The sequence below is a fragment of the Athene noctua genome, chromosome 4 (genome assembly GCF_965140245.1).
Source record: "Athene noctua chromosome 4, bAthNoc1.hap1.1, whole genome shotgun sequence".
Lineage (NCBI taxonomy): Eukaryota > Metazoa > Chordata > Aves > Strigiformes > Strigidae > Athene > Athene noctua.
In genome coordinates, this window is record NC_134040.1 from 25543979 (window position 1) to 25571548 (window position 27570).

At 38.3% G+C, this 27570-nt stretch overlaps 1 protein-coding gene across 3 annotated transcripts in view; it reads left to right on the top strand.

Moving 5' to 3' along the window:
• Positions 1-27368, top strand: part of NWD2 (NACHT and WD repeat domain containing 2) — a 57456-nt gene extending 30088 nt beyond the window's left edge. For 2 of the 3 annotated variants that reach the window (XM_074904633.1, XM_074904634.1), the window contains 4 exons: positions 17188-17391; positions 19084-19228; positions 19534-20123; positions 21658-27368. In XM_074904633.1, coding sequence (XP_074760734.1) covers positions 17188-17391; positions 19084-19228; positions 19534-20123; positions 21658-25593 — 4875 coding nt within the window. In that variant the 3' untranslated portion in view covers positions 25594-27368. Of the gene's footprint in view, positions 1-17187; positions 17392-19083; positions 19229-19533; positions 20124-21657 lie in introns of those variants that run through there. The other variant, XM_074904635.1, reaches the window with a different exon arrangement.
• Positions 27369-27570: the final 202 nt, after the last annotated feature.

A 27570-nucleotide genomic window follows, 5' to 3' on the forward strand; every position in this document is an offset into this window, starting at 1 on the left:
TTTGCATAACTATGTACTGAAACATTGTAAAATGAAAGGGAGAAATGGAAACAAATTGTTAGTTTGTCACCTGTAATGGTTTGCTCAATTAAGTATGTTTGGGTTTATACAAACCTAAGAGATTGTCCCCACCCATCATTCAAACCATCTGGTCCAAAGAATAGTAAAAATATTTTCTACCTACTCAGAAGAGACATTATAGTTTACATTATCCCTCTCGAATTATTGACAGCTTAATATTAAATCCAGGATTAATGAACTATTTAAAAAAAACCCAGCATTATAAAATAGGGATTCCAGTACAATTTTAAAAGAATATTAGCAATTTACAATATTTGGCATGTCCTTAAATCACCCTGATGGTGAATTGAGGAGTGAAATGTTTTTTACATCTCTGGATCTTTTTGTTCCTACAGTACAATGAATGCTGTAATCATTCCATGAAGTACACTGTTACTTGGTTCTCTTTGCTTAGCACAAATGGTTGATAATGAATTCTGAGTTCATTCCAGCTCAGAGGAAATTCCAAATTATATTACTCCAGCTCTGCTGAATCTCCTCAACTCCCATTTCAGTGTTGGTGTTACTTTAGGGTTTATTCCTAGTGTGAAAACTGAATATATACAGGTTCTGGAACACCTGAGTTACAGTCTGCTTTTGCTCTCCTGGGAAAACTGCCACACATTTTAAATTAGAGAAGCTGAAGTCAATCAAATGTGTCTATAGTAAAACAGCCAGTTTAGGGGGTATGATAAACATCCAGTGCTCTTTGGGAATCCAGTAGAAGTTACACGTGCTTGGTACATCTCAGAATTTAATTTTCCTCAAAGAAGCAGCTCTATATAGTTTCTAAGTGAATGAGAAGAAATAGCTGGAACCAGACATGACACAACAGCCCACCTCTTCGATAAAGTGTATTCCAAGAAACAAATATCAAACTATCAGTTTTCTTGTCAATCCGCATCTGAATCAAAACCTGTCCAAGTAAGAACTCCCTCTTACATAAGTGGGTTTGGGGTCATACAGCATATCAGGAATGGCTCCATAGGACATGTTGGCAGTAATCTGTAGTGAAGTATATGTCTACAGACACTAATCCTGTTTTAGATGGACTTGGCCAACAGGAAAGATTCTTCTGTGAATGTCAAAGTAGAGCTTTGTATCTTTTTTTAAATTCTTCAAAATAGAAAAAGTGATTAAATTTTAAAGACGTAGTATGCAACTTTCCCCTCAGCAAACCTTGGTCTTCTTTCACAGCCTCCAGAATAACAGGCAAAGGATGTGTATCCTTTTCCATATTTGTCTCTGAATAACATATGTGCACACAGAGTGGAATCAAGCATGGGGTGATTTTATATGATTAAGCTATTGTAACTGAGTTCTGCTTTAGGGCTGGGAATGTAGTTTCCTATGAATCATCTCTCATTCTCTAAATCTAAAATCTAGAGTCTAAAAACACTTACCCATTTCTTAAACATATCACATTGAAAAATAGCTACAAGATTCATCAGGCAGCTTTTCCATGGAACATAGAAACTGCATGATTTTTGATGTAGTCTTAGAATAGCTTACATTTTCAGCCTGAGTCAGAAGATTGTACATGGTTTCTGCTAAGTCACTCTGTTTCTTTTTCTTGACATAAACAGAATTTTTGGTGCTTCCTTCCTGAAGGGTTAAGTATTATACTTAATATAAATGACCATATCAGTGAGAACAAGGTTAGCATGAACTCGGATTTCCATCATTCTGTGTAGAGGAAGAAATAGGCTGCATGAGATTTATGAGATTTATTTTCTCTTGACCCTCAAGAGCTTTACCAAACCATCTTCTGAAGTAGTATTGTAATCCACCACATGTAATGGTCTGTTCTGCAAATGAAACTGTTCAAAGAAACTAGTTCACTTTTCAGTCTGATTACTGTTAAACCCAGCTAGCAGTAGCTGTTGGTTTGGGTTTTTTTTAATTACAGTGTATAATTTCACAGACTCCTTTTTTCTTCAATGAAAGATACTAATTTACAAAGGTAAAATAAGATGGTATCAGTGTTATTCATAGCAATCCTGGTATGCATCCATAAGGTATTGCCTCTTTTCTCTTAAAATATTTGCTTTCAGTGCAAGGTGCTTTTTTTGGAGCTACTGTTCTGTTATCTTGCCATGTAGCAACTTAATTATCGTATGCTTCTTTCTTCCATAACTGGAAAACCTCACACAGTAATTTTTTATTCCATTCCATCTTGAAAAAATGAAACAGAAAATACTTAGAATGCCATGGAGACTGCAGTTATAAGTAAAGTATGGGTTCTTTTCTTGTTAACTCTTTCACATAGTATAGAAATTACTTTGATGCTTAAAACTGTTTAAAAAAAAATTAGAATAGTAGTGCTACTCATGGCTGGAAAAAGAGCTCATTACCTGGCCACATACTTTCGCAGAGCATATACTCTGTCTCTCAGTCATGCCATTGTGTGACATAGGCAAGATGGTGTTTTTACTGAAAGGAGTGTCATAAGCTGATGTTCTTTGCTATATTTCACTAAATTCCATGGAGATTTGCTACAGAACTTTTAAACATTTGGCTAATGACTTGACCTATTACCTGCAGTCAGTATTTAGTATTTAGTGCTTGTACACTTACAATTAATTTTAAGTCTGATTGATTACCTTTTAGTTAAAAATCAGTGTTAGAAAAGGCATGACAATACCCCAACAGAAAACTGCTATAGGTAAGGTTTTATTTTGATCTGTTCCATTCTTGAAGTATGGCAAGTGAAAACTAAGAGGATTTATAAAGGTGATTTTTTTTTTTCATCTGTATTATAAATGTAAAACTGATATTGGATCATTCTGAAGAACAACAGTTTCTGAAATGTGGCAGTTGTCAAGCTGGCATTATGAAAAGCTGGTTTTATATTTCATATAAATTAAATTAGCATTCTCATTGTAATATTTCGTTATGTGAATTGGCTGTAAAGGTTGTTGACACTCTGAATACTTTAAGTAATGGTGGTCTTCATAAGCCGTAACCTCTGTCAAGTGCATAAGAGGTGTGGTTTATGAAGCCAAGGAAAACTTTAATCTCTGTTATCACAGTGCTTGCCTTAGTCTTTTTCCTTCAGTTTAGTTTCTTTTAAGATCCCTTCCACATTTTTGCTTTCTCAACGGTTAACTACAGTTTAGATATTAGTTTCTTCTCATAGGAACTAGTTCATCCTGCAACTATGTTACAGTCCTTTCTAGCCTCCTCCAAATTTATAGCAATTTAAACATAAAAAATTATTTTTCCTCTCCAAGCATGTGAAAAGTAAGGAATGTATGCATGTCATTTAAGAACATACAGAAGGGACTGATACTTCTACATCAGTCTTAAGTTTACTGGGCCATTGTACTGCTAGCATTGTTGGGGAAGGAAGGAAAATTATACTCCTTATGCAAGAAATTAGCTAATAATTTCTCTTCATCTTTGAAGGGCTAGACTGATGAAGTGTTTATCTGTTCAGAGAGTACTAGCCATCAACTGTCCCAAATAACAAGCCCTAACACCCACATCACCTGGCTTGGAAAAAATAATGTTTTGTTACAACTGGCACATAAGGATACAAAAATCATAAATAGAAGCATCAAAATCCAGGAAGTAGTCAAAATAAATAATATAGGCCATTCCACATGTACTTGCAAAGCAGTTTTGGTGATACGTTATGCTATTTGTTTTGTGTACAGTGATTAAAATCTCGGTGCTGTAGAGAGGTGACGTTATAATCTGCTAGAGATAATGTCCCTTATACTGAAAATTTGCCTTTGGGCCTTCATTTATTTTATATCCCTGCAAAACATGTTTATTAACACTGTTTTAGGTGCTTCACTACACAGTCAGGTTCATGGTGACTGTATTATTCTATACAAGTTGTGAAATAATTTTCTTGACATTTAATTACAAAATTTGACTTTCATTTGTAGACTCAATGAATACCAATTTGTTTAGCTCTAATAAGAAGGGAAAAAAACAGCAAAAAGAAATTTGCATTCATATATCATGTTACAACTAGCTTCAGTATTCCTACATTTGGGAGGGGTGTTAAAAATTCCATTATACTAACAGTGATCTCTGCTTCTGGTAATGCTCATTAATTAACACTTTCTAAACCTTCATAGTAGCTATGTATGTTACTGAGAAACACAGCTTAATTATGTTACAGAAAATATAAAATACATAAATATGTCAAATATTTCCAATAGAGCATGTGTATGTGCTTACAGTAGTATTTGTATAGATTTTGCTGACTTAAAAGCCCTTTCTCAGTTGCTACAACTTTGGAGGTTACTATAGACTAGATGCCTCTCTGTCAATCCCTTAAGTGCCCGATTCATGTCTTCTTGCCATGCTCAACTTTACCTCAATCTAAGCTCTTTGGCTCGCCATTTATCACTTAAATACCATTCCAAAATGGGAATTCAGAAATTAAGCAGTGCTTCTAATAAACACTAGCAACATCATATTTCCCAGAAAATAAAGATAGGGCCCCTTCTTTTTAGAGGGCGCGTGGGTGCAGCAGGAGGCAGCAGCCTTTCCTACATATGAAGCATACCAAAGAGGGCAGTAAGAATGCTGAAGAGTCCTAGTTTCTAACTCCAGGGTTTGGTGTCCAGAAGCCAGTGCCCTGTCCTCCCGGCTGACTACACTGATAGGCTCAGAGTATCTTTTTTCTTTCTGGCTCCTTGATGCCAGTATCGTTGGATACTTAGTGAGGCACATTAAACAGCAACAGTAGGAGAAGCTTTCCTCTATTAGCCAGACTTCACCTATGAGATGCAAGACAGGTTATTCCCTGCTTGGGTGAGTGTTGTGATTATTTTACAAAGCAGGGGAAGTTACACTGCCATGCCCTCCTCAAAAAGACAAGATTGATCTCCTCGCTGTTTCCAGGAAAGCTATGTTTTCCACTCCCTGTAGGAAGGGCAGTGATTTCCACAGACAAGGTTATTGACTCCAGTCCGGGCTCTGTGCTAGTCTTTTATTAAACCTAGCCCTTGCAGTTTGCTTTTCTACCCAGCTCCACTGTTAGGAAGTGTTACGGGACCTGTCAGAGAGTTGACAGGAATCTGGGCTGCAGTAGCAGTTACCTACAAGATTCTGAGCTTTATGTGAGAGGAAAAACGTACATGCCTGTCAAGAAATCTCCCACCCAATTTGAAAAAAAAAACCAAAGTCAGAATGATACATTTGTTTGGAGGGGAATCAAGAGTGTGAGCAGCTCAAATCAGTGAGCAGAGGTAGGCAAAATCTTCTTTCTCAACCCTACTTTTATTCACAGACCTCTTTCCTAATTTTGTTCTTTTTGACTGATTTTATCACCTGCACCCACACTCAGGGAGAGTAAAGACCCAGCAGTGACAAAGGGTGAAGGAAAAGGCAACAAAGTTAACTAAACTAGTGCTTCATGATCATGTAGAAGACAGGAGGAGGAGTGTGGAGGAAGAAGACCATTGGTACTTTCGCAGGCCAGAGAAAGAGTTCTGATGAAGCAAAGTGTATCAAGGAAGTAGATTATTAATTTTTTCTGAGGAAGCACATTCACTCTGCATCAGGGACTCAGCTCCTACCCATTATGTCCTGAGAAATTACTCATCATTGTTTCATATCTCCCTACCACTAGAGAAAAGCTTTGAGATTTAAAAACACTGCACTGTGGGTGAAGTTCAGAGTTGAGGGAATTGGTTCATTTACAGCAGTATTCAGCTGCTTTCTTTTAATTTTCTGAAAGACAGGTTAAGCATCCAGTAACTCCACCATCATTTTCTTTTTACACCTTATGACAGGAACATTACTCACAGAAAAGACTTCAACACTTTCACCTCATCCTTCCAGTCCCAATTCCAGTCAGTTTTCTTACATGGTAGTTCAACAGCCCTTTTTTTTTTTTTTTTCATGGAACTGAAACTAATACCTGTCTCAAGTTTCTGAAATACCTATAGCCCCCCAGTGTACTTCTGGAGCACCTCCAGGAAAAAAAGGAAGAGATAAATTAGGACATGGCTCTGTGAAACAATGCACAGCAAGATTTCTCAAGCCAAGGAACATAAATGCATATCCAGGCAAGTGGAAAAAAAATATCTTTCTCAGCACAGAAATGTCTTTATTATGACTTCAGTTTTCTATTCACTTCAGTAATTCAATTAAAAATTGTATTTCTTACTTCATGTTTTGCATACTGAGATGAAGTTCTAAAACTAAATCTATTTACCCGTAAGCTTCAATCAAAGGATTGAGATGTGGACACTATTATTCTCACCTAGATATGGAGAAAAATCAAATGAAGACATTTGATAGTGTTCTATGGTTTAATTTTTCCCTTAAAAACTAAACAGGACAAACAGTGTAAAGCAACAGTCCCATCCCTGCTGATACTTGAATACACAAGATCCTTTGCATATCAACACTCAAAATAGAAATGCTTATTTTGCAAGCTGTCATTAGCCTCATTTTATAGATAGGCAATCTGAGGCACTGGCAAAAGCATCAGGAAGTTACCGGTTTCCATACTGAGGTGAAGCAAAAGTGGAAAGAAGATCTAAGAGATCTGCAGCAGCTCTGATGTTCTGTCTGCTAAGTTGCACTGCCTTACAACTCTCGGCAGTAGAAGAAGAATGCAGTTCTGAAGGCACTTTAACCTGTACATCCTAGAAATCGCAGATTACTTAATTTTTTGCGCTTTTTTTCATATTTTTGATTTCTGATGGAAGTACTTTTGGGAGACTTAATCCCAGTGCAGCCTAACTTTTGTCTTTGATCACTACCATGGACAGGCAAGAAAAGCAGTCAGATGTATGTAATTGAAGAATATTCTATGTGCTTGTATGAGGTCCTCACACAGCATCTCATTACAGATAAAAGGAAAACAAAGGAGAAGAGGCAGCTATTTTCAGGATATCTCCTGGGCACCAGCTACTCTGGACCTCCGGCTTCCTAAAACTTGGTTTAGATGAAGTGCATTATTACAGCTTTCTCCATTTTGGTTTCAGTTGTTCAATTCAGTTCAGTTTAATGGCTTGGAGTTTGCCCTAACAAGCAGTTAACATGAATACTCCATTGAGATTTTCAATTAATTCATATATTTGTTTTTCTTCTTACTGAAATCATTAGTGCATTGAAATTAAACTTAAGTAAATATACTTTCCTGGTTTCAGTTCACATGATTCACTGTTGTTTATCTATTAGCATTTTTGCTTTGAGTTTGAGTCAAATTGGCTGTTGATGCCTTAAGGAATAACAAAAAATATAATAGCGGTTATTGTTTTCCATTTGTTTCTGGTAGTAAATTCTCGGTTTTGATTCAGATCATATTTATTTCTCAGAGACTAGGTTCCAGCTAATCCTGTTATTTTGGTTTTCATTTTTTTTCCTAAAATATCTTTGGCTGTACCTGAACATCTTCTATTGTGTTAAGTAATTTCTGTAGGACTGTTACAACAGAGTTAAAATATACTGGCAACAAACCAAAAAGACCTATAGTTGTACTAAATATCTTTGGGTTTTTAAATAAAAGGCCATTAAAAATTGTTAGCCTGACCATTTGTTCCAGATTTTCAAGACATGATTTACCTGTATATTTTATAGAATCATAGAATGGTTTGAGTTGGAAGGAACCTTAAAGATCATCTAGTTCCAAGGGCAGGGACACCTTCCACTAGACCAGGTTGCTCAAAGCCCCGTCCAACCTGGCCTTGAACACTGCCAGGGAGGGGGCAGACACAACTTCGCTGGGTAACCTGTGCCAGTGTCTCACCACCCTCACAGTAAAGAATTTCTTCCTTATATCTAACCTGGTACCCTCTTTCAGTTTAAAACCATTACCCCTTGTCCTGTCACTATGTGGCCTTGGAAAATGTCCCTCCCCATCTTTCCTATAGCCCCTTTAGGTACTGGAAGGCCACTGTAAGGTCTCCCTAGAGCCTTCTCTTCTCCAGGCTGAACAACCCCAACTCTCTCAGCCTATTCTCATAAGGGAGGTGTTCCAGCCCCCTGAACATCTTCATGGCCTCCTCTGGACCAACTTGGCCAGGTCCATGTCCTTCTTATATTGGGGGCCCCAGAGCTGGACATAGTGCTGCAGGTGGGCTCTCATGAGAGCGGAGTAGGGGGGAAGAATCACCTCCTTCGACCTGCTGGCCACACTTCTCTTGATGCAGCCCAGAATCAGTTGGCATATTTGGTTATGTCAGTTAAGCCCAAATTTCTGCAGACAAGGAGGGTGAGCACATCTATGTGTTACAAATTTTGTGTGCCTTCCCTGACTTGAATGAGCCACCTAGGCAGGTTCACACATGCAAATGCACTGTGTTACCACCTCCAAATTCAATATGAAAGACAGGACATAGAATGTAGCCAGTCTGCATATGAAATAGAGCATTTCTTGTAGTTATGCTGAAGTGATTCTGTCTTCAGTTTGTACATACATATATATCAATTGAAAGAAATTGATGGGTATTAGCATCTGATTATAAGTAGTATGCTTTTTAGGCAAAATATTTAGAAGAAATTTGAGGTCTTTTAAGCCTGGTGTTAGATGGAAATGTCAGTCTTTTACTTGTATTTTTTCTTCACATGTCTTTCTTGTCTATATAAGTCTGATCTACAGAGTAACTTTTTAGAAGCTAATAAATGTATTAATATCACAGTAATCAGTAGAGCAAAAACCACATTTCTCTGAGCAAAATGGCTATTTGACTGAAATGTGTGGCTTTAAAGAGGAATAAACTTTTTATTTCGTAAGAAAGATTTAACTACAGTAGGAAAGAAACCTAGAAGCACAGGCTGAGGAAGCAGAGATTTAGGTCTCTAACCCCAGGTTTCACAGAACACAGTGCAGAGCAAGTGATCACAGGAGAGAGGGGGACTGACTTTGTAGCCCTTGGTTAGGGCACTCATGCAAACTGTAGAAAGATAAGGTTCATGTTCCTGCTCCAATTAATATTCAGTTACTTACATGACGCTATGCAATTTCTTGTACAGAAGGGAGCTGTGCTAGCAGGAGCTTTGACATGCTACTGTTACTCCATCATTCATGGCCAGAAGCCTGATGAGTAGGGTGTATACATGGCAATCACAAACTTGTCCTTCCAGTTCAGGAAAGATTTTGAAACAAGCCTGTTGCTTCATATGTGAGCTCCCTCATTACCCACCTTGCTGTAGATATGACCTACTAGCTACAGCCTGCTCCTCACCAGTTTCCTGCACAAGGCCTCCTGGTGAGGCATGGTGTGATACCAGGCTGCAATCCACAGCTCCCTTGCAGATGGTAGAAGGACCCCTCTGGGACATCAGTGAGAGGAGCATTTCTCAACCCCTGGCTACAAATGAACATAATATCCCAAGGCACTTTAAAAGCACTTAAGTTTCTACAGATCAAGCAGCTGCTGAAGAACCACCTGGTGCATCTCAGTGGCACCTAAATGCTGATGTTGGGTGCCTGCAGGCGATTTTCAGCCCAGAGCATGAAGCATTCACTGCATCTTCAGTAATGTGAGATACTCTTTCTCCTAATGGAGCTGTTCTACTTTGAATAAGTGATCTCAGTTTAAGCTTACATTAATTTAGCGGGCTGAAATGTGAGCCACTCAGGACCTCATTCACAAGCGGGCAAGGCTTTCCAGCTTAAGTTGTGAGCAGTTTCTGTAAGAAGGTCAGGGCTAAGAATTGGGAACAACAGCTTCCACTACCCAGTTGTAACTAACCATTGCATACCTCTCACAGCTCTGAATCCCTGCCTGGGCTTAATTCCCTGCACCTAATTCCGATGTCAAATGGCAACGATAATACTTCCTAATCCCTTGTGGATCTTGCAAAAACAAGTAGTTTAAGGGGTACTTAGATCTGGATACACAGAAGTATCTTAGGTTAAATTAATTGTGGTTAGATTTAATTCCTTCAAAGATGATTTATTGAATATTTATTCTTCAAAATCTGTCAATCCAGGACTGCTGTAAGAGAAGGCAGAGAGGACATATGTATGCACGTCAGTGCCACATGTGGAACTTCACAAAGACCAAGAAGTAAAAGTGATAGAACTGTTTCTATGGAGCCCGGCAAAAGATCATTGGATCAGATCATTCACCAGCTACAAAACTGTATTTTGAATGAATCTGCAGGTTTTTGTGTTGGCAAAACAGCAAAAAAAGGTGTTCCTCTTAAGGTGACAAGTATCTGAAATCACAAAACGTTACAAATCTGACTCCTCAAATGACTTGGTTTGCAGATGTTAATATATAAGCTCTTTTTAAAAAAAAGAGTCATGAAACCGATCAGTAATTAATATAACTTGCTGATACTTGACAGCTTGTTTTTTATTAAAATTGCCACTAAATATCTTAGCTGAGATTAAATATATCTAAAATTTCAACTTGTTCTGTATTAATATAAGGTATGGTATTAGGGTTTGTGAACATTTTAGTGATGATATCTGAACTAATAGCATGACATGCACTATGAATCCATCATAGCTCAAGGTCAAATCCAAATCTTGTTAGTTTTGTCCTTTTGGTCATTATTGTGACTGTGCCAATCATTTTGATATCTTTACACACCAAGAATATTAGAATGAAAAATATTTCCCATCGTAATCTAAACAGCAATTTTTAATCTTCATTTAGTAGTAACTTCAGCCTCAGGCTTAACAAAGCTAACAAGACTACTGCTGAGGTTGTTCTCTGTTAATTCTGTAAAGTTTTGTTAGATTCAAATGGTTGCTGAGGGTTTTATACATGTTTGTCAGCCTGATAGCTTTAAATAGTTCAATCACCTTCAATCTAATGAATCTTTAATTTGTTGCTTTACTGTGAAAGGAAAATGATTCAATCAGGTGAGAGATTTTCATTCACTAGTCTGCATACAAAACTGTCTCTTGGTACTGAACATAGTATAAACATCACTGGTCCCTTTAAAAATAATTTCCTATAATAATAATTAAAATGCTGCAGTGTTTTTATCACAAATTGAAGTTTTAGGTTATTACTGAAGAATACTGTGATTTTTTTCATAAAAGTCTGAGATAATGGTAATTCTTATTTGCAGGCTTAGTATGAAACAACATGATAATTGTGAAAAATTATATTTTCTTTAATTTCTGTTGCTTTATTTTTCTTCATTTTTTTATGAAGAAATCAGCATTTACTTGAATTTATAGGAAATATGGAGACAGGGCAGATGTTTATAACCCTCAGCAAGTTTGCTGACACCACCAACCTGTGTGGTGCAGTTGACACGCTTGAGGGAAGGGATGTCATCCAGAGGGACCTGCACATGGATCAAGGTAATCCCAAGCACAGACACAGGCTGGGTGGTGAGTGGATTGAGAGCAGCCCTGCAGAGAAAGACTTGGGGGTACTGGTGAATGAAAACCTGACTATGAGCCATCAACGTGCGCTCACAGCCCAGAAAGCCAAATGAATGCTGGGCTGCATCAAGAGAAGTGTGGCCAGCAGGTCGAGGGAGGCGATTCTCCCCCTCTACTTTGTTCTCATGGAGTACTGTGTCTCTGGGGCCCCCAACATAAGAAGGGCATGGACCTGTTAGAGCAGGTTCAGAGGAGGGCCATGAAGATAATCAGGGTGCTGGAGCACCTCCTTTATGAGGACAGGGTGAGAGAGTTGGGGTTGTTCAGCCTGGAGAAGAGAAAGCTCCAGGGAGACCTTACAGCATAAAGGGACCCTACTGAAAAGATGGGGAGGGACTTTTTATTCCTAGTGATAGGATGAGGGATAATGGTTTTAAACTGAGAGGGTAGATTTAGATTACATAAAAGGAAGAAATTCTTCACTGTGAGGGTGGTGAGACACTGGCACAGGTTGCCCAGAGAAGCTGTGGCTGCCCCCTCCCTGGCAGTGTTCAAGGCCAGGTTGGACGGGGCTTTGAGCAACCTGGTCTAGTGGAAGGTGTCCCTGCCCATGGCAGGGGGGGTGGAACTAGATGATCTTTAAGGTCCCTTCTAACCCAAACCGTTCTATGATTCTATGATGCTGTGATTTCCAGAGGCTGTAGCAAGCCTCTGGAATGCAGCTCAGACACTGTGAAGTCCTTGGAGGAGAAGGGCAATTCAGAGCTTCTCATTTAGGCCTCTAAAGGTTTGAGTGTTTTTGTGTACCCTGACAGACTACACTTATACAGCCAGATATAAATTTAGCCATAACAACACCAAAAGAGTGGAGAGGAGGTGGCAGTTCCCTGGTACTAGCAGGAAGGAGGTAATTCCAAGCCTCACCTCTGTGTCTAAACATGGGAAGCCTGTGCATGCAAATACACCCATCCTAAGGCTGTCATGTAGCCTTACAAATAGTTTAAGATTCCAGTAAACACATATAGTCTGTTCTTAGTCCTTAGTCTTTTTTTTTATTATTATTATTACAAGTACCGTACCACCGTTAATGGAAAACACACAGTTCACCTAGAGGACATGTTTAGGTGAAGAACTGTTCCCCAGGAACCTGGTGTGTTTCTGTGACATAATCCAGAGTTCGAGCATCAGTAGAAAACAGCTGCACTTACACAGCATGCCTCCTCCTTCCAGCACTGGGGTGTGATACTGCAGTCCTTTAGAAAAACAGTATCAGTTACTTCTATCCTTCCCAGAAAAATGAAAAGCAGTTGTGTTTTGATACCTCAGTTCAATGACCAGTGAAACTCGGCTGTAGGTTGAGGCTAGTCTGGAGTTACCAGGAATGACTTCATGAAGTTCTGTACCACATTTACTGGAATATTTTTCAGATGGCTACACAGAGTCAGATACTAATACCAGAACCTCAGCTAACTTCTCTTGGGACACTAAAAGGAACACAGCTGCAGCACAGTGTTTGGGATTGCCCTCCTCTAAATGATAGACCAGCTCAGCACAGTATTTACGATTTTTTGATTCTACTTGTGTAATCAATTCCCTTCTTCATGCCAGTGCTGTTCTTTTTATTCCCTATCCCGTTCGTATTTCTGTTTGTTCTCTTTGTTCACTTGTCAGTTCTACTGTATGAGAACATCAAAGACACTAACTTATTTAATTGCCTTTCTAAATGCACATATTCACAAAGTAGGTGCCACAGGTATCCTCAGAATGTCTGCTCAGCTGCTCCTTAACTTTGCTTTAATTGCGGAAATACCTAAGTTTTGGTTAAAACATGGAATCCCTGCTCACACAGGCCACATGAAGCAGAGAGGTGCTGGCATGGCCTCTGCAGCTTCCTTTTTGTCATGGCCCAGTTTTTAAGTTCTAAAACTAAATCTTTTAGTACAGTTAGAACCTTGCATGATCTTCAACTGATGTGTTCCTTTCTTGGTACAGCTATTAGCTTCAGGCTCTCCTGAACACTAGATGTCAACAATAACAAGTTAGACTCAGTTATCACCTTGCAGTGCAAAGTATATTCACTCGGACTTCTCATTCCTCCACACTTCCTCATTCCCAGTCTTCCTGGCACTATGCATGTGTCATCTTTTAAGATTAACCTTAAAACATTTTCATAAACCACAACCAAACAGGAAGAGTAGAAATACCTCGAAGTAAAACGATACAAGACTTTATTTCGTTGTTTATTAAGCTTTATGGATGCTTACTGTTATCATCCCATGATGCACGGAAACAAACTCAACAACGCAGTTATAAAGCGGGTATGTTTACTCCGGCGCCGGGGTGCAAGGGGATTTCTCCACAAATCTTGCACACCAACAGCACATTTTACCAGAAACTTATAGAGTGTGGATATACATATTCATTGGATTATATAACACAAACATACATATGCATAAGTCAGGCTGAGTTAGTTTGAAAGGCCGGTGTCAGCAGTTTATGTTTTCTTTGTGCCTGCACATTGCCTCCTAGTGGTCGTCTTCGGGGGTCTTTGGGAGGAAGGCTCACAGTCCTCTTCACCTTATACTTTTCCTCGGAGCATGTGCAGATTCTCTTACCCAATCTCTTGAACAAGAAGAGTAATTCTAGCTGGTTTACCACGTCTATTTTATCTAAAAGCACTAGCTTATTAGTTTCTACTGTCCATATATAGTCTACAAAGACTCAACTTGTTAGAACACATCTGCTTTCCAAGGACATGTCTCTTATTTTTGCTGAAGATAGTAATTCTTGATAAGTTTCCACAGAAAACTGCTTTGTTTTGATGCACACAGTAGTCCTTGGTAAAATTCCATGGAATTAAGCAGTATTCAGAAATCATTATAAGTTGCTACAAGTAAATAAGTTTCAAAGCAGGTGATCATTTCCTTGTACCATCCAAAAGGAGGACACTCTTTTGTCTGTGTGATTCCTCTTCTATGTATGTCTATTCTTCCCTCAACTAACGCTAGACTTCTAGCAAAATTTTAGTAATACCATCTGTAGCACCAAAGTACACCATGATAAATGTATGTCCTCTACTGTCTTAACATTTGCTTCTTAAAAAAAATGCAAAGGCTTTCAAATACTATTTGCATAGTTCTCCATTTTATTTAAAAGCTAATGATACAGTAATCCACAGTGATTCTAGTATTCTGATCACGTCCAAGTTCCTTTTTATTGTGTTTTGCTCTAGTAGCCAGAAGGATGATCCCTAATACAGGATTATTTACATAATGTCTGTTGTAGTGACAGATAAAATACAAGAAAAAAACATCCATCTTTTCATTTTAAAGTACTGCCTTTTGTTATTTGCCTATAGTACAGTGGAGAGAGAACAGCACAAACTGTACCAGAGAAGCAGAAAAGTAGAGAGACTAATTCCAGAACAAATTTAGTTGATTAAATGCAGTACATTAAAGCCAGACATTTTAATGTTGACGTTTTAGTATCATTAATGAAGGGCCCAGCTATTGATCTTTGCTTGGGCAACTGTCTATTGAATCCATTGGACTCAAATTCAGAAAAAATGTAGCCTAATGAATTTCAAGTAATAATTGCTATACAAGGCAATTGCAAAATTTGCATAGCAAAGCTCCTCTGAGAGAAATTTATGAGATTTCTACATCCGTCTGAATGTGCAGAGGCTTGCAACTCAGCATGATGTGAATTATTAACCTCACCTGAATAAAGAGGGAAAATAATACTGTATTTCGTTTAACCTCTGCAGCTTCACAATTCCAAAATTATAGGGCTCTATGAATAGATCAGAACAGTAAAAACTTAGAAATTTTCTTCAGTTATCTCATTATGTGAAGCAACATAGCATTGTCTATGAGGAGAGCTACTGGTTAGAATGATCATAGAAAAAATAAATGCATGTAACAAAAATACTTCATCGTTTCATTAAAGTGACTGTTATTACTTCTAGTTACTGAACACATTTGTTCCTTTCTCCTGACTCCTTGATGTGGACCCTGAGTTAAGCTACTGTGGGATATGAATAGGCAGCCAGGCAAAGCGCTAATGCCTCTCTATTGGAGCAGCTTCTTAAAGGACTTGGGTGCTGGGACTGGTCAGAGACTAAAACCTGGACTGTACGAGCTATCAGTTCCTACATGCTTTCATTTCTCCTAAGCAGTAGACAGACATTGACTTGTTCCTGTCCACCAGCTCTTTGTCACTACTCTGTTGTAGGATGCCAACTGCTTGCCATCAGAGCTAATGCTGTAGTTCATGTGAGCTCTTTCCTAATCTGCTCCAGGCAAAAATCAGCCAGGTTAATTTACACAGTGTGAACTGTGGTCTGGGCTAACTGAGGTGGTTTTGCCTGAAAGTCGTTAGGAGGTGTTCACATGCACTGCTCTGACATCTGTGCTCTGAAGCTACAGCATCTTGCATGGTGAGCTGCTTGAGTACCTTCTGCCAACAAGACTGGATTCTGAAAAGAGGTCTGCAGCTTCACGCTTTTATAATCAGTGAAGCAGGCTTCATCATCATCAGTTATTGATTTTCAGGGTTTAGTTAGAGCTGGAGAAGTTTAAAACAGCTTCTCATTATGATGAGTGCTTTAAAAATAATGAATATTTAGATTGTTATTATTTACAAACAAGGTCATTTACATTTTTAGGATACTACTGTATTTGCATTAGCGTTACTTCACTATGAGATGTTTCTTATTCAAATCAAAATGCTGATACTGTTGGCTCCTCTCCACATTAAGTACTCCTTTTCATTAACTCAAAATCTTTACTGAATACATTTAAATGAGGAAAGAAATAAAAAATCCTACTTCAAAGGAAGTGAGAGTTCTCACTGACTTCTGTGGACCAAGATTTGAATGCACAATTAAGCTGATGATCGCAAATTTGAAAAATCTTGTCAAAAGAATGCAGGAATGTCCTGCAACTCTAACTTCTACAAAGTTTTCCCCAATCCTTTTTTCATAAATATTTATGGACAGCAAACTATGGTGATATATTTTTAAAAATGTATTCAGAGCATCACAACCGATATTTTAATCCCAAGTTTTGAAGGTGAAAAATCTCTTGTGCCACAGTTTAAGAACTGACTTCCACAAACCTTTGCCTGTATACCATTTAAGTACTAAAATTTTTATTTCTATTTGGTATTTGATCAAAACTGTTTTCCCTTGCCCCACTGTTCATTCAGTGGACAGCTACCAGGGCAAAGACATTGAACATTTTTGCAACAAGGGAATATGAGACAGCAAAGCAGCTTGTAGTTCTGCAACACTGATCCTTGGTATTGCTGGTATAAGCCACATTTTTAATAATACCATTATGAGCTGTACTTAACATGATGTGAATTTTCATCAAGCAGAACATAAAATCTGTTCCATTACTGTGGAGACTAAGAATAAAACCAAGAGGTAAAGAATCCAGAGATGCATCCTTAACTTGAGTCCAGAGAAAAGGATTTCCATATTCACGTTTGCATGTGAGATTAATGCCAACCTGTGACTAATGGAAATCAGTAATACACAGGTCAATACTGTGCTAAAAAAGTATGTTGGGTATTTCTTAGTTTCTTCATTTGAATCTCTTTATGTTTTTATTACCAGTTAATATTAAGAAAGACAATGCATCTGCTTGAAATTTTACCAAATCATCGTAGTAGGATGCAGCTCAGTACAGTACCCTCAACAATAATTAATTTTACACTGTATCTGTTTCCCTTCCTAGTCATTTCAAAGTCATTATACTGCTACCACACTGATTTTTATGAAATTCAGATTTTCAGAAGGGTTTTTGCATAACTAAAAAGAAAAATTTAATCCCTACTTTCCTGCAAATACACAGGGCCTACTGGGAGAGAAGTACGGGAACATCCGAATACCAGGGGAAGTTGAGTCAGCAGAATTTGAAATGATCCTGGATGCTGCTGTAGAGGCCAAGCTAGAGACAAGGGTTTTAGAAGAGTGGTACTGCAGGGATGAAAATGCAGTTCCACCAGCATATTACCTCCGACCAAAATCTGAAATGCTGAAGAACTACCAGAACACAGTAAGTCATAGTCACCTCCTTACAAAATTCTTCTCTATCAGTTACAGTGGCGGGCAGTCCTGAGGGCCAGGGACTTCCTGCTGTCTCTGAATTGGCTTCTGCAGCCCTATCCACACCTGAGCAACTGGTGCTGTGATGCTCCTTTCCCATACATGGTGAAGGGAGCAGCTGTGAAACCCAAGGAACTCAACGGGTCATGACGCCTGCATTGATGTGCTCTCTGAGAACAGCTAGAGCAAGTCGATTGTACTCATTCATGACCTGTTTGGGCTAGTGGGACAGTTGTACAGATTTCTCTTCCCTTCCCTGATGTTGGAATAGGAAGAGCTCAAGCTCTCCTGCCCTGGTATTGTGCTTTTGCTAGATTTCAGTGAACAGGATTTGCAGAGGAAATACACGTTTTCCCTTCTATCCCCATACAAGAAAGCTTTTTAATAGTCAAATAAATGCTTAGTGCTGTCCTGAGTCAGATCTCACACTTGTAACTTACTAACTGTATTCTAACAGATTTTTGAACCGTTAATTATAATTTTTAAAACAGGCATTTGCCTTTAATTGATGACAGTAAAAACTGTATATTAGTCAGGGCTCAGTTCTACCCTCATACACATCCTATATGCCTAAGGCAGATTTCAGTGTACAAAAAATGAAGTCCTTAACAGAGTATTCACTTCATTTTGAGTGCACACTGTATTATACAAGAAAATGAAATGAAACCATTATACTGCATTCCTCATCATATAGCAGAATACTTTCTCTGTTGCATGAAGAAACATTGAAAACATGAAAAACAGACACAGAAGGAGTTTCAATGAGTTCAGGACAGTATATGGCTGATTCTGAAGTATTGAGCACAAGGGGAAAAGCAAGTTTTGTAACTGATACACAAGAGTAAGTAAAAAGATGTTCATAACTTCCAGCTAACATAGAGTTACATCTCATAAACTTAAATAAAAGATACACAACTCTGAATGTGTCAAGGAATTGCTAAGAAGCTTACCCCGGAGGCTGTTCTTTTCCTATTACACCCTCCAGGAAAACTGGAGACCCCTTAAACACTTCACCTGCAGTAATGCAGCAGTGACTAGCAGCTGCCTTAGAGAAACCTCCATTGCGGCATCTGTGAGATACTATCAGAAAGGGCTAGTGAATTTATGTTAGAGTCCCTCTCTGATGACAGTAACGTTACTGTTAGTATAGCAATGAATGAATGAAAGTAGTGTCAGATATAATCCTGTCTTTTTCAAATATAGTACCTAATATGAGGTGCTTAACTACAGTACCAGGAACCTCATTTTCAGTTTTGAGATCCAAGTTTAAATTATTATTACTTAACATGAAAGGAGCAATAATCTTAGCAGTATTACTGCTGCTTTATTAGCATTATTTCAGGTTTGGTTCTCAAAACCCTCTTTCTATAAAGGTGGTTTTGGTCTTATTCTTGAAAAATATTGCATTAGCAGCCTACAGTAAGAATTCAGAAAATACTCAAAGTAGCTAACTTTTCTAATTCTAAAATGGAATACATTCTGATACCTGCAATATAAAAAGTTGAGCTCGTATTTATTTTTTTTTAGTGCATGTGTTTCTCCATTATCATGTTATTTATGACCTTGAATATTAGACTTCTACTTTCTGAAGTGGTAGATGTGTGTATTACAGCTACTGTTTAACTATGGATATTTTTAAAAGATGGAATCTTCTTCAAACCCTATGAATGAGAACAAATGGCAAGATATATCAGAAGAGATTAAGAAGATTTTTAAGACTGCTGTGAAATTGCTGTATGAGAAAGGAAAAATGAAACACAGCCAAGCAAAGAGATATCTTTCCTCTGGTAAAGTTCAGACTAACTATTTCTGTATACTCATTTATTATCTTTTCTATCAACCTTTCCACAAACATGAAAATATATTTCTGCCAGCATTTCTCATACAATTGAAGAAAAAAAAAATGTTCATTTTGCTTGCTTGAGACCAAAACCAATATGAAAGAACCCAGTGATTTTTCTGTACTTTTTCTGTTTTATACAGAAAACAGATGCAGTCATTTAAGAATCTGCAGGTTGGGGGTGGGGGCTGTTCTTGAACTGCTTATAAAGAAAAGATAACAGAGACTCTGTATTCTTTTTTTTATCCTCAGCTATTGAAGATGAACTTGATTTTGCCTTGGGTAAACAAACACCAGCTTTCCTAAAGAAGTGTGTTTGCTACATTCGGAAAATTGCCAACATTGAGCGTTTTGTTAAAATTCCAGAGATGGGAAAATACATGGATGTGGTACATACAGCTGGGAAGTTTCTACGAGATCCCGAAGCCCATGAGAAACTGATCAAGCTCAGGGATGAATTCATTCCTACCATCGTTGCATCGTCCAATCTCAGAGTGTACACGTCTGTCACTCACTGTGACATGAAACTAGGCTACTCCCAAGAAGTGGAGAACCATTACATCGAAGGACTTGGTAAACAGTTCTATGAAGACATGATTGATATCATCCAAGCAACAGTGCAGCAGAATTTTGACACCGAGACAGACTTGCTGTATGATGAAGTTCTTCAACACTCATCGCTATGTAAAACATACTCCACTTTTTATGAATATAGATGTGAGGCATTAAACATAGTTCACAAGTACGTTCTACCTAGCAAAATAGGACACATTAACCCTCTTATCATATATGGAGGACCATGCACAGGGAAGACTCTTTTATTAGCTGAAGTGGCAAAGAAGGTAAATAAATACTTTACATAATATGGTGATGTTAGGAGCATTAGTGTGTAAAGGCCAACTTAGCTTCCATTCTTCCTTTTGTCAACAGATCCGATATCAGCCCTCAATATATAAAATAAAAATAATAAAAAGTGTATTCTGCATATTATTGTACATGTCTCTGTCATGTACTTAGCCAAAACAAAAATACTTTATCAGAGCTCTTAAAAACCTAATAGGAATCAATATGGTTTTGAATTAACAACATGTATTTCAGAATTATCTCATTCCCTCTTGTTTTACTGAGGTCCTATGAATCTGGACCATCTAAACATCATACGCTATTTTTAGTTTTATACACAAATACAGCATGTCTTTACAAGTCATGCCATCTTATGGTCTCATCAGAAATATACTTTCTACAAATCTACCTGCAATAACCTGCAAAAATACCTGTACTCATTTATCTGACATATGCTGTTTAAGTCATTGAGCTGAGTACTACAGAGAGATGAGTGAAACACTGTGCAAGGCAGCACCAGATGCAGAAAAAGACCAAGCTGGCATCTCTAAGCCTAATTCTCCAGCTGGGAGTCACAACTTCGAGTTCCCTGCAGGGTGCTCAGAGAATTTAGCACAGTGGGCTGTGAAACAGTCCCATCAGCCAGAAGGAAATGGAGAAGGGAACAATAATGTTTAAAATCCCGTATCTTTCCCAAATGTGACTTCCTATAGGTTCACATTAGTTGCATATATGAAATTGGGATTTGCAACTCAAGATCTCATTTCAGATCGGAGTACATAAGTTAACCTAGAGACTCTGGTTATGATTTTATTTTAAAATATTCTGTAATAACTTAAAGTGAGTTGAAAAGACTTAGCAAGTAAGAGAACTGAGTGTGTTAGCCTGCACAGACTGAGAGGATTTAAAGCCACATTCCTCACTTGCTTAGAGTATACTAACCAAAAAAACAGCAAGAGATACTTTGCCCCCTGAAGCAGTGTGTAAGAGTAAAAGTCACAGGCACACCAAAAAAGAGTGTACTTCTGTGGTCCAGGAATTAAGGTAACCTACTAGTAAAGGGCAATCTGTACTCTGATCCCTGTCCTCCAAAACCATCAGGGCGTGTATTTATATTCAGCTGGGAATCAGTGTTAAACAAGTTTAGGTGGCAAGCTGGTTGCCTGGCAAAGATGACATTGCTTAGTGTGTGTGGAATTCTATTAATAAGACAATCTACCTACTGAATTTCAGACACAGATTTTGCAGAGTACCCTGGGATTTATGGGCTAGATTGTACTCTTGTCCCCTTAGACATAAGCCTTTTTGTGGATCTGGGTCTTAGTGTTTTGGGATATTATCTGTGATAAACGAAGATGACATACAATATGAAATTCATTCAGTGTGCAAATCAAACCAGCCTTGAACTCTGCCAGTGAAAGCATTTCTGTTCAACCAGTAACATTTTAAAATGTTTATGTATAGGCAATCACTATTTATAAACTGTTACTGTGCTTCATTTAGGTATTAACTAAATTATGTTCTATACTCTAGTCCTATTCCTGGTTGCAAGAAGAGATGGGACCAGATTCTGACCCTGTGGTAGTTATAAGATTTTTGGGATCCACTGACACAAGTACAGATCTGAAGAATATACTTCAAAGCATTTGTGAACAATTAGCAGTCAACTATCGTTGCCTCGTACAAAGTTACCCAAAAAAGATTCATGACCTTCGGGACTTGTTCATCAATCTTTTGAATGAGTCTTCATTCCACAGGCCACTGGTGATAATATTCGATGCCCTAGAACAGCTAACAGATAGTGATGATGCTAGGAAGCTCTGGTGGCTTCCCATTCACCTTCCCCGTTCCGTACGGATAATTTTGTCAACACTGCCAAACAAGCATGGGATCCTGCAAAAACTGAGGTGCCTTATTCATGAAGAAGACAACTACATAGAATTGACTGCAAGGGACAGAAAGATGTGTAGCCAAGTACTGAAACATCAGCTGCTGCGAGTTAAAAGAAAAGTAACATCAGGGCAACAAATCTATGTCAATGAAGCATTCTCCAAGTGCACACTGCCTATGTTTGTGAACTTAACCTTCAGAGAAGTCAGGAACTGGAGATCTCACAAAGATGTGGATGAGTCCTCCCTCTGTGTCACTGTCCATGAAAGCATAGAGCAGTTGTTTTGGTCACTGGAAAACAAGTGTGGATCAAGACTATTGTCAAGAGCACTTGGCTACATCACTATGTCCAAATCTGGCCTGAGTGAAATGGAACTGGAAGATATTTTAGCCCTTGACAATAGTGTTATGTATGAACTGAGTGAGCATGTTAGAGAAAGTAACCCACTGAGAATTCCATATATATACATTGCAAGGCTTAAGGAGGGCTTGCAGGGGTACTTGATAGAGCGACAGGTTAAAAATGTAACACTTCTTCTCTGGGCAAATAGGCACTTGCAACTAATTGCCCAGAAATTGTACCTGAACAAAGAGGAAGATTTACGTGAAATGCACACAGTCATGGCAGAGTATTTCCTTGGTGTTTGGTCAGGTGGACGAAGAAAACCTTTTTACAGCAATGACCAATATCTGAGTGGTTGTCCTGACCATGGCAGTAGAGGCCTGACTGAGGATGAAAAGCACTGCATGGATCAGACTGCTTTTGACAGGCAGGCACCTGAGCAGCCATGGGTCTTTCAGTGTAATCCATTAGAGCCTGATATCTTTTTTATCAATCACAGGAAAATGACAGAGCTTATTCATCACTTGACAAGATGTGGAAGAACAGATGATCTTCTGTATGGAGTCATTATGAACTTCAGCTGGTTGTACACTATGATTAGAATAGGGCAATTTGATAAAGCACTTTCCGACATAGAACTGGCTTACACCTACTCACAAGAAAAAGAGCTGAAATTTCTGGCCAGTACCCTCCGCAGTATAAAGTTCAAAGTAGTAAAATACCCAGGTTCACTCTCTGCTGAATTGCAGCAGAGGCTTCTCCCAGTAGTAAGTTCATTGCCCAAACTCAGACATCTCCTCTTAGAATGTGACAAGGATGGACCCAAGTACTGCTCTATCGTCCCTTTGCATTCCTCCATGGATGTGACTTACAGCCCCGAGCGCCTGCCGCTGTCATCCAGCTGCATGCACGTCACTGAAATTTTGCCTACTTTTAATCCCAGCACAATTATTGCTGCTTTAGAAAATGGCTCCATCAGTACTTGGGATGTAGAGACACGCCAGTTACTAAGGCAGATCACAACAGCTCCATCTGTTATTTTAGGCATGAAGCTTACTAGTGATGAAAAGTATCTTGTAGTGGCTACAACAAAAAACACTCTTTTGATATACGATAACATAAATTCCTGTCTTCTGTCTGAGGTGGAAATTAAGGGGTCAAAACATTGTGGAATTGGGGGAGGGGGCAGTTTTATAAATGGATTTACATTATCAGTGAACCATGCACTTGCGTGGCTGGAGGCCAGCAAAGATGTTACTGTTATAGATCTGCTTTATGGTTGGCCTCTCTATCACTTCCACTGCTGGTACGAAGTGACCTGTGTGCAGTGTTCTCCAGATGGAGTTTATGCATTCTGCGGACAGTATTTGAACACCGCGACCATTTTTCACTTGGGCAGTGGAGAGAAGCTGGCCACCGTGACCTCTGAATTTTCTGGTGGATTTGTGAAATTTCTTCTCATTCTGGACACAGCCCAAGAAATGGTGATGGTGGACAACGAGGGTAGCCTCTCTGTTTGGAATACAGAGGAAATCACAAATCCCCAACTTACAGATGACTTTGACTGCAGGAGAGAAGACAGTGAAGTTGTCAGCATAGAGCTTTCTGAAGACCAAAGTGCAATTTTAATTTGTAAGGCACTCAGCATTGAACTTCTTGACACTCATGTGTGGAAGGTGGCTGAAAAGTTTAGAGCTAAACACAACGAGCGCTTTATATCTGCTGTGTTGTCCAAAAATGGCAACTGCATAATTGCTTCAATGGAAAATACCTCAGCCATTTTTGTTTGGAGAAGAGATACAGGACAGTGTATGGCAAGCTTACAGGAAATCTCAGGAACTATAGTCAGGCTAATCAAATCAAATCATCATAACATGCTGCTATCCTTGTCCACCAGTGGTGTCCTTTCTATTTGGGATATAGACATCATAACTGCTATGTCCAATATTGACAAATCTGGCAAGCCTATCCAAAGACTGGTGTTGCCAGCCAGAGGTGAATTAATATACACATTGGATGGATCAGATTCTGTCCATAAGTGGAACTTCAGCACTGGATTTATTGAAGCCGTGTTCAAGCACGAAGGTATTGTTGAAAACTGTGTGCTGACCTCTTCCGGAGAGATAATGGTTACATCAGATGATAAATGCAGCCAGTACGTATGGCATACTGTCAGTGGTGAAAATATCTTTCGCATTAATGGACAAAAAATCTCAGAGCTAATGATTACTCATAACGATCAATTTGTAGTCTCTCTCTGCGAGCAAAATGCATCCAGAGTTTGGCGACTGGCTACAGGACATAGGGTTTGCAATATTTTAGTTGCCTTACAGAATGCATTTATAACAACTGCAAATACATTCGTAGTCGGAATGGCAAAGAATAAAGTGTTGGCAGTGAGTCTCTGGACTGGCAGTATAACCAAGAAGTTTTGCTGTGATGATGGTGCAAGCATTGTGGATATTAAGCTGATACCAGACTGCCCAGATATTATAGTATTTATAACATCTACTGAAACTGTGAACATCTGGAGCCTAACAGAGGAAGTCATCTGCAGACGCGTACAATTGCCTACCAATTTCTTAAAAAATTTGGAAGACTTTGAAATATCCCCAAATGGGAAGCTAGGAATTATAACCCGTGGTGATGAGAACATCAATGTGCTTGATTTATACAGTGGAAAACTTCGTGTGGTTCATGCTCCAGGTATCATCTGGCGGCAGAGGCTGTCTCGGGATGGCCGCTATCTTGTGTACATCTGTTTTCGCAGCGAAGAAGATGATGACAATGGTGCGGTCTCTAGTTTAATAGTAATGAGGCTAGCAGATGGCAAAAACATCGGTGCCTGTTCTCTTTATAAAACTCCCACTTTTCTTGCACTCTCTCAGAGACATTTAAATATTATTATTGGATTTGATGATGGAAGTATAGGTACTTACACTGTAGTGGATCGAGTTGACGCTGCACTGAAAATCAAAATTGCTACTTCAAACAGCCGTCAGATTTTCAACAACGCAACACAAGTGATTAGGCCAAAATGTCACAATTATAGCTTCAAAGTGACTGCAGATTGCATTTGGAGGGAATCGACTGAGGTATTTGCAAGGGATAGCCCCATTACAGTTACAGAGCCTGAGGTGAGTGAAGCAACACCTACCAAAAAACACAACTATTGTTATGAGAAAGTGTGCTCAGCCATAGATTGCAGAGGACACAGTTTTGCTGCTGACAACTGAGTAACTGTCTGGACTAGCTTATCTGGATAATTATATACATGCATAGATTTGTCTTCTGAATTCACATAAAAATTGGTGCATTTCTTGGAAGACAGACAGAAACAGCAGAGGGCAGACCAGCTGGTTTTTCCTCAACAAATATTCTTACATTTATGTAAACAAAAAAAAGTAAACATAAAGCAAATGGGCTGCAGGGTTTTTTAAATTTCGGAATACAAGGTTCAGTCCAGGATTTCACCAGGGCCTTGATTAAAAATTTTTAGCAATATTATCAAAATTGTTATGCTCTTACAGAAGTTAGGTGATCTTATCTGGGACTGACAAACTCTTATAACTGGAGCTAAAGTTCCACATGATCGGTGAGAAGAGTCAGACCACTATTTTATATACCAGGTCACCTAGATGGGTCTATAGCTAACAGCCAACCTTATACCCACTTGCAAAAATGTGTTTTTCTGCTTGATGGTGCAATGACAAGATGTCACCTGCCAACCTGGAACACTTGATACATTCCATCATCGTTTTAAAAATACCTACTTTTTTTTTTTAATTGGGATTAATCTTTGGGTTGAAAGGAGCCAGTCAGCTGAAAACGTGTCAACGTGTGAGCTAAGTATTTGTTCACCTCAAAGTATGGACTGAAAGATTTTTTTTTTAATTGCATGCAGGGATTTCAGGTTTCTGTATTGTGATAAGAATTATAAAAACCTAGGTCATAAAAGAAATATAGGGTTTGGGGTTTTGTTTTTAGGTTGGGGAATTTTTTTGTTTTCACAGTGTGTATTAGTACAGGTGGTAATGAAAACTTTTTCAAAGAGAAGAGGTGTTACAGATGAACAGTTAAACACATTAATTTCTTTATGTTAAAAGGTTGCTATCCATTTTGTTGTACAAAAGTCTAAAGTATTTCCTATGTCCCCAAAGTAATCTTAATAGAAAAATTTCAGACATGTCATGTCTTAATCTTGATAATGTTTGCCTTACTATCATTTCTGTTCTTTCCCATGATAAATACAGATCAGATGACCAAACACTCTGGGACTGCTTGTATATGTGCTGAAATACTCTACTAAATGTAAAGGTTGTCTAAAGTTTCTTTACTGGTCCAATTTTAATGAGTTTTTCTTAATTCCACATTCTTACAAGCTTCACTTTTCTGCTTTAGAACTGTTCTGAGCCTTTTTTTACAGTTTTACCAGTTTCAAGGCAGAAATTGTGAAATAATTACAAACTATTTTAAAAAATTACATTTTGCCCAAGTAAAAAAAAATATACTGGACATCTGAAAGGATAAGAAGATTTTTCCCTCCTTATGTATCTTAAAGTTGGCACACCTGTGGAAACTTTTCAAATTATTTAAACAAAACAATTTTGTTTTTAAAATCAGAACTCCATGCCACAAATTTCCAAGAAATGAATGCTAAGCTAGAACTTAATGTAGTGTGTGAATGTTCAGTGTACAAGCCAACATAGTATATTAAGTGACTTGAATGATTTTTCCTAACTCGTTTGCAACTAATAGATCATATTGAATGTTTTTATGTAAACTTTGTATTGTTGGGAAAACCTACCCAATCAGAGATTTATATTTTCATAAATGTCAAATTTAGTTAAATTTTGTTACAGAGTTGTTAAATTAGAAATCTATTGCAGTCTTCAAACAATATACAGTCTTGTGTATGCATTGTTTGTACTAATAAACTAAGGAAACAGACTTGTGTGTGTCCCTTAATTTTAGGGAAATTTCAGTCTGGCAGAAGGACACAAGGCATTTTCAGCTCCCATTAGCCTGGAGTTAAATAATTTTGAAGGGCTGTATTCATAAGGAAAAATTCAGTATTTTTCCCACTTCAGTTAACTAAATTCAAAACCCAATTAAATTCACCCAAAAGTTGCATGCTTAGATGCTGCTTATGACTAGATTTTATACTGCCAGTGTGTAAGTCAACAGACACGAAGGCTAGTGTAACCTACCCA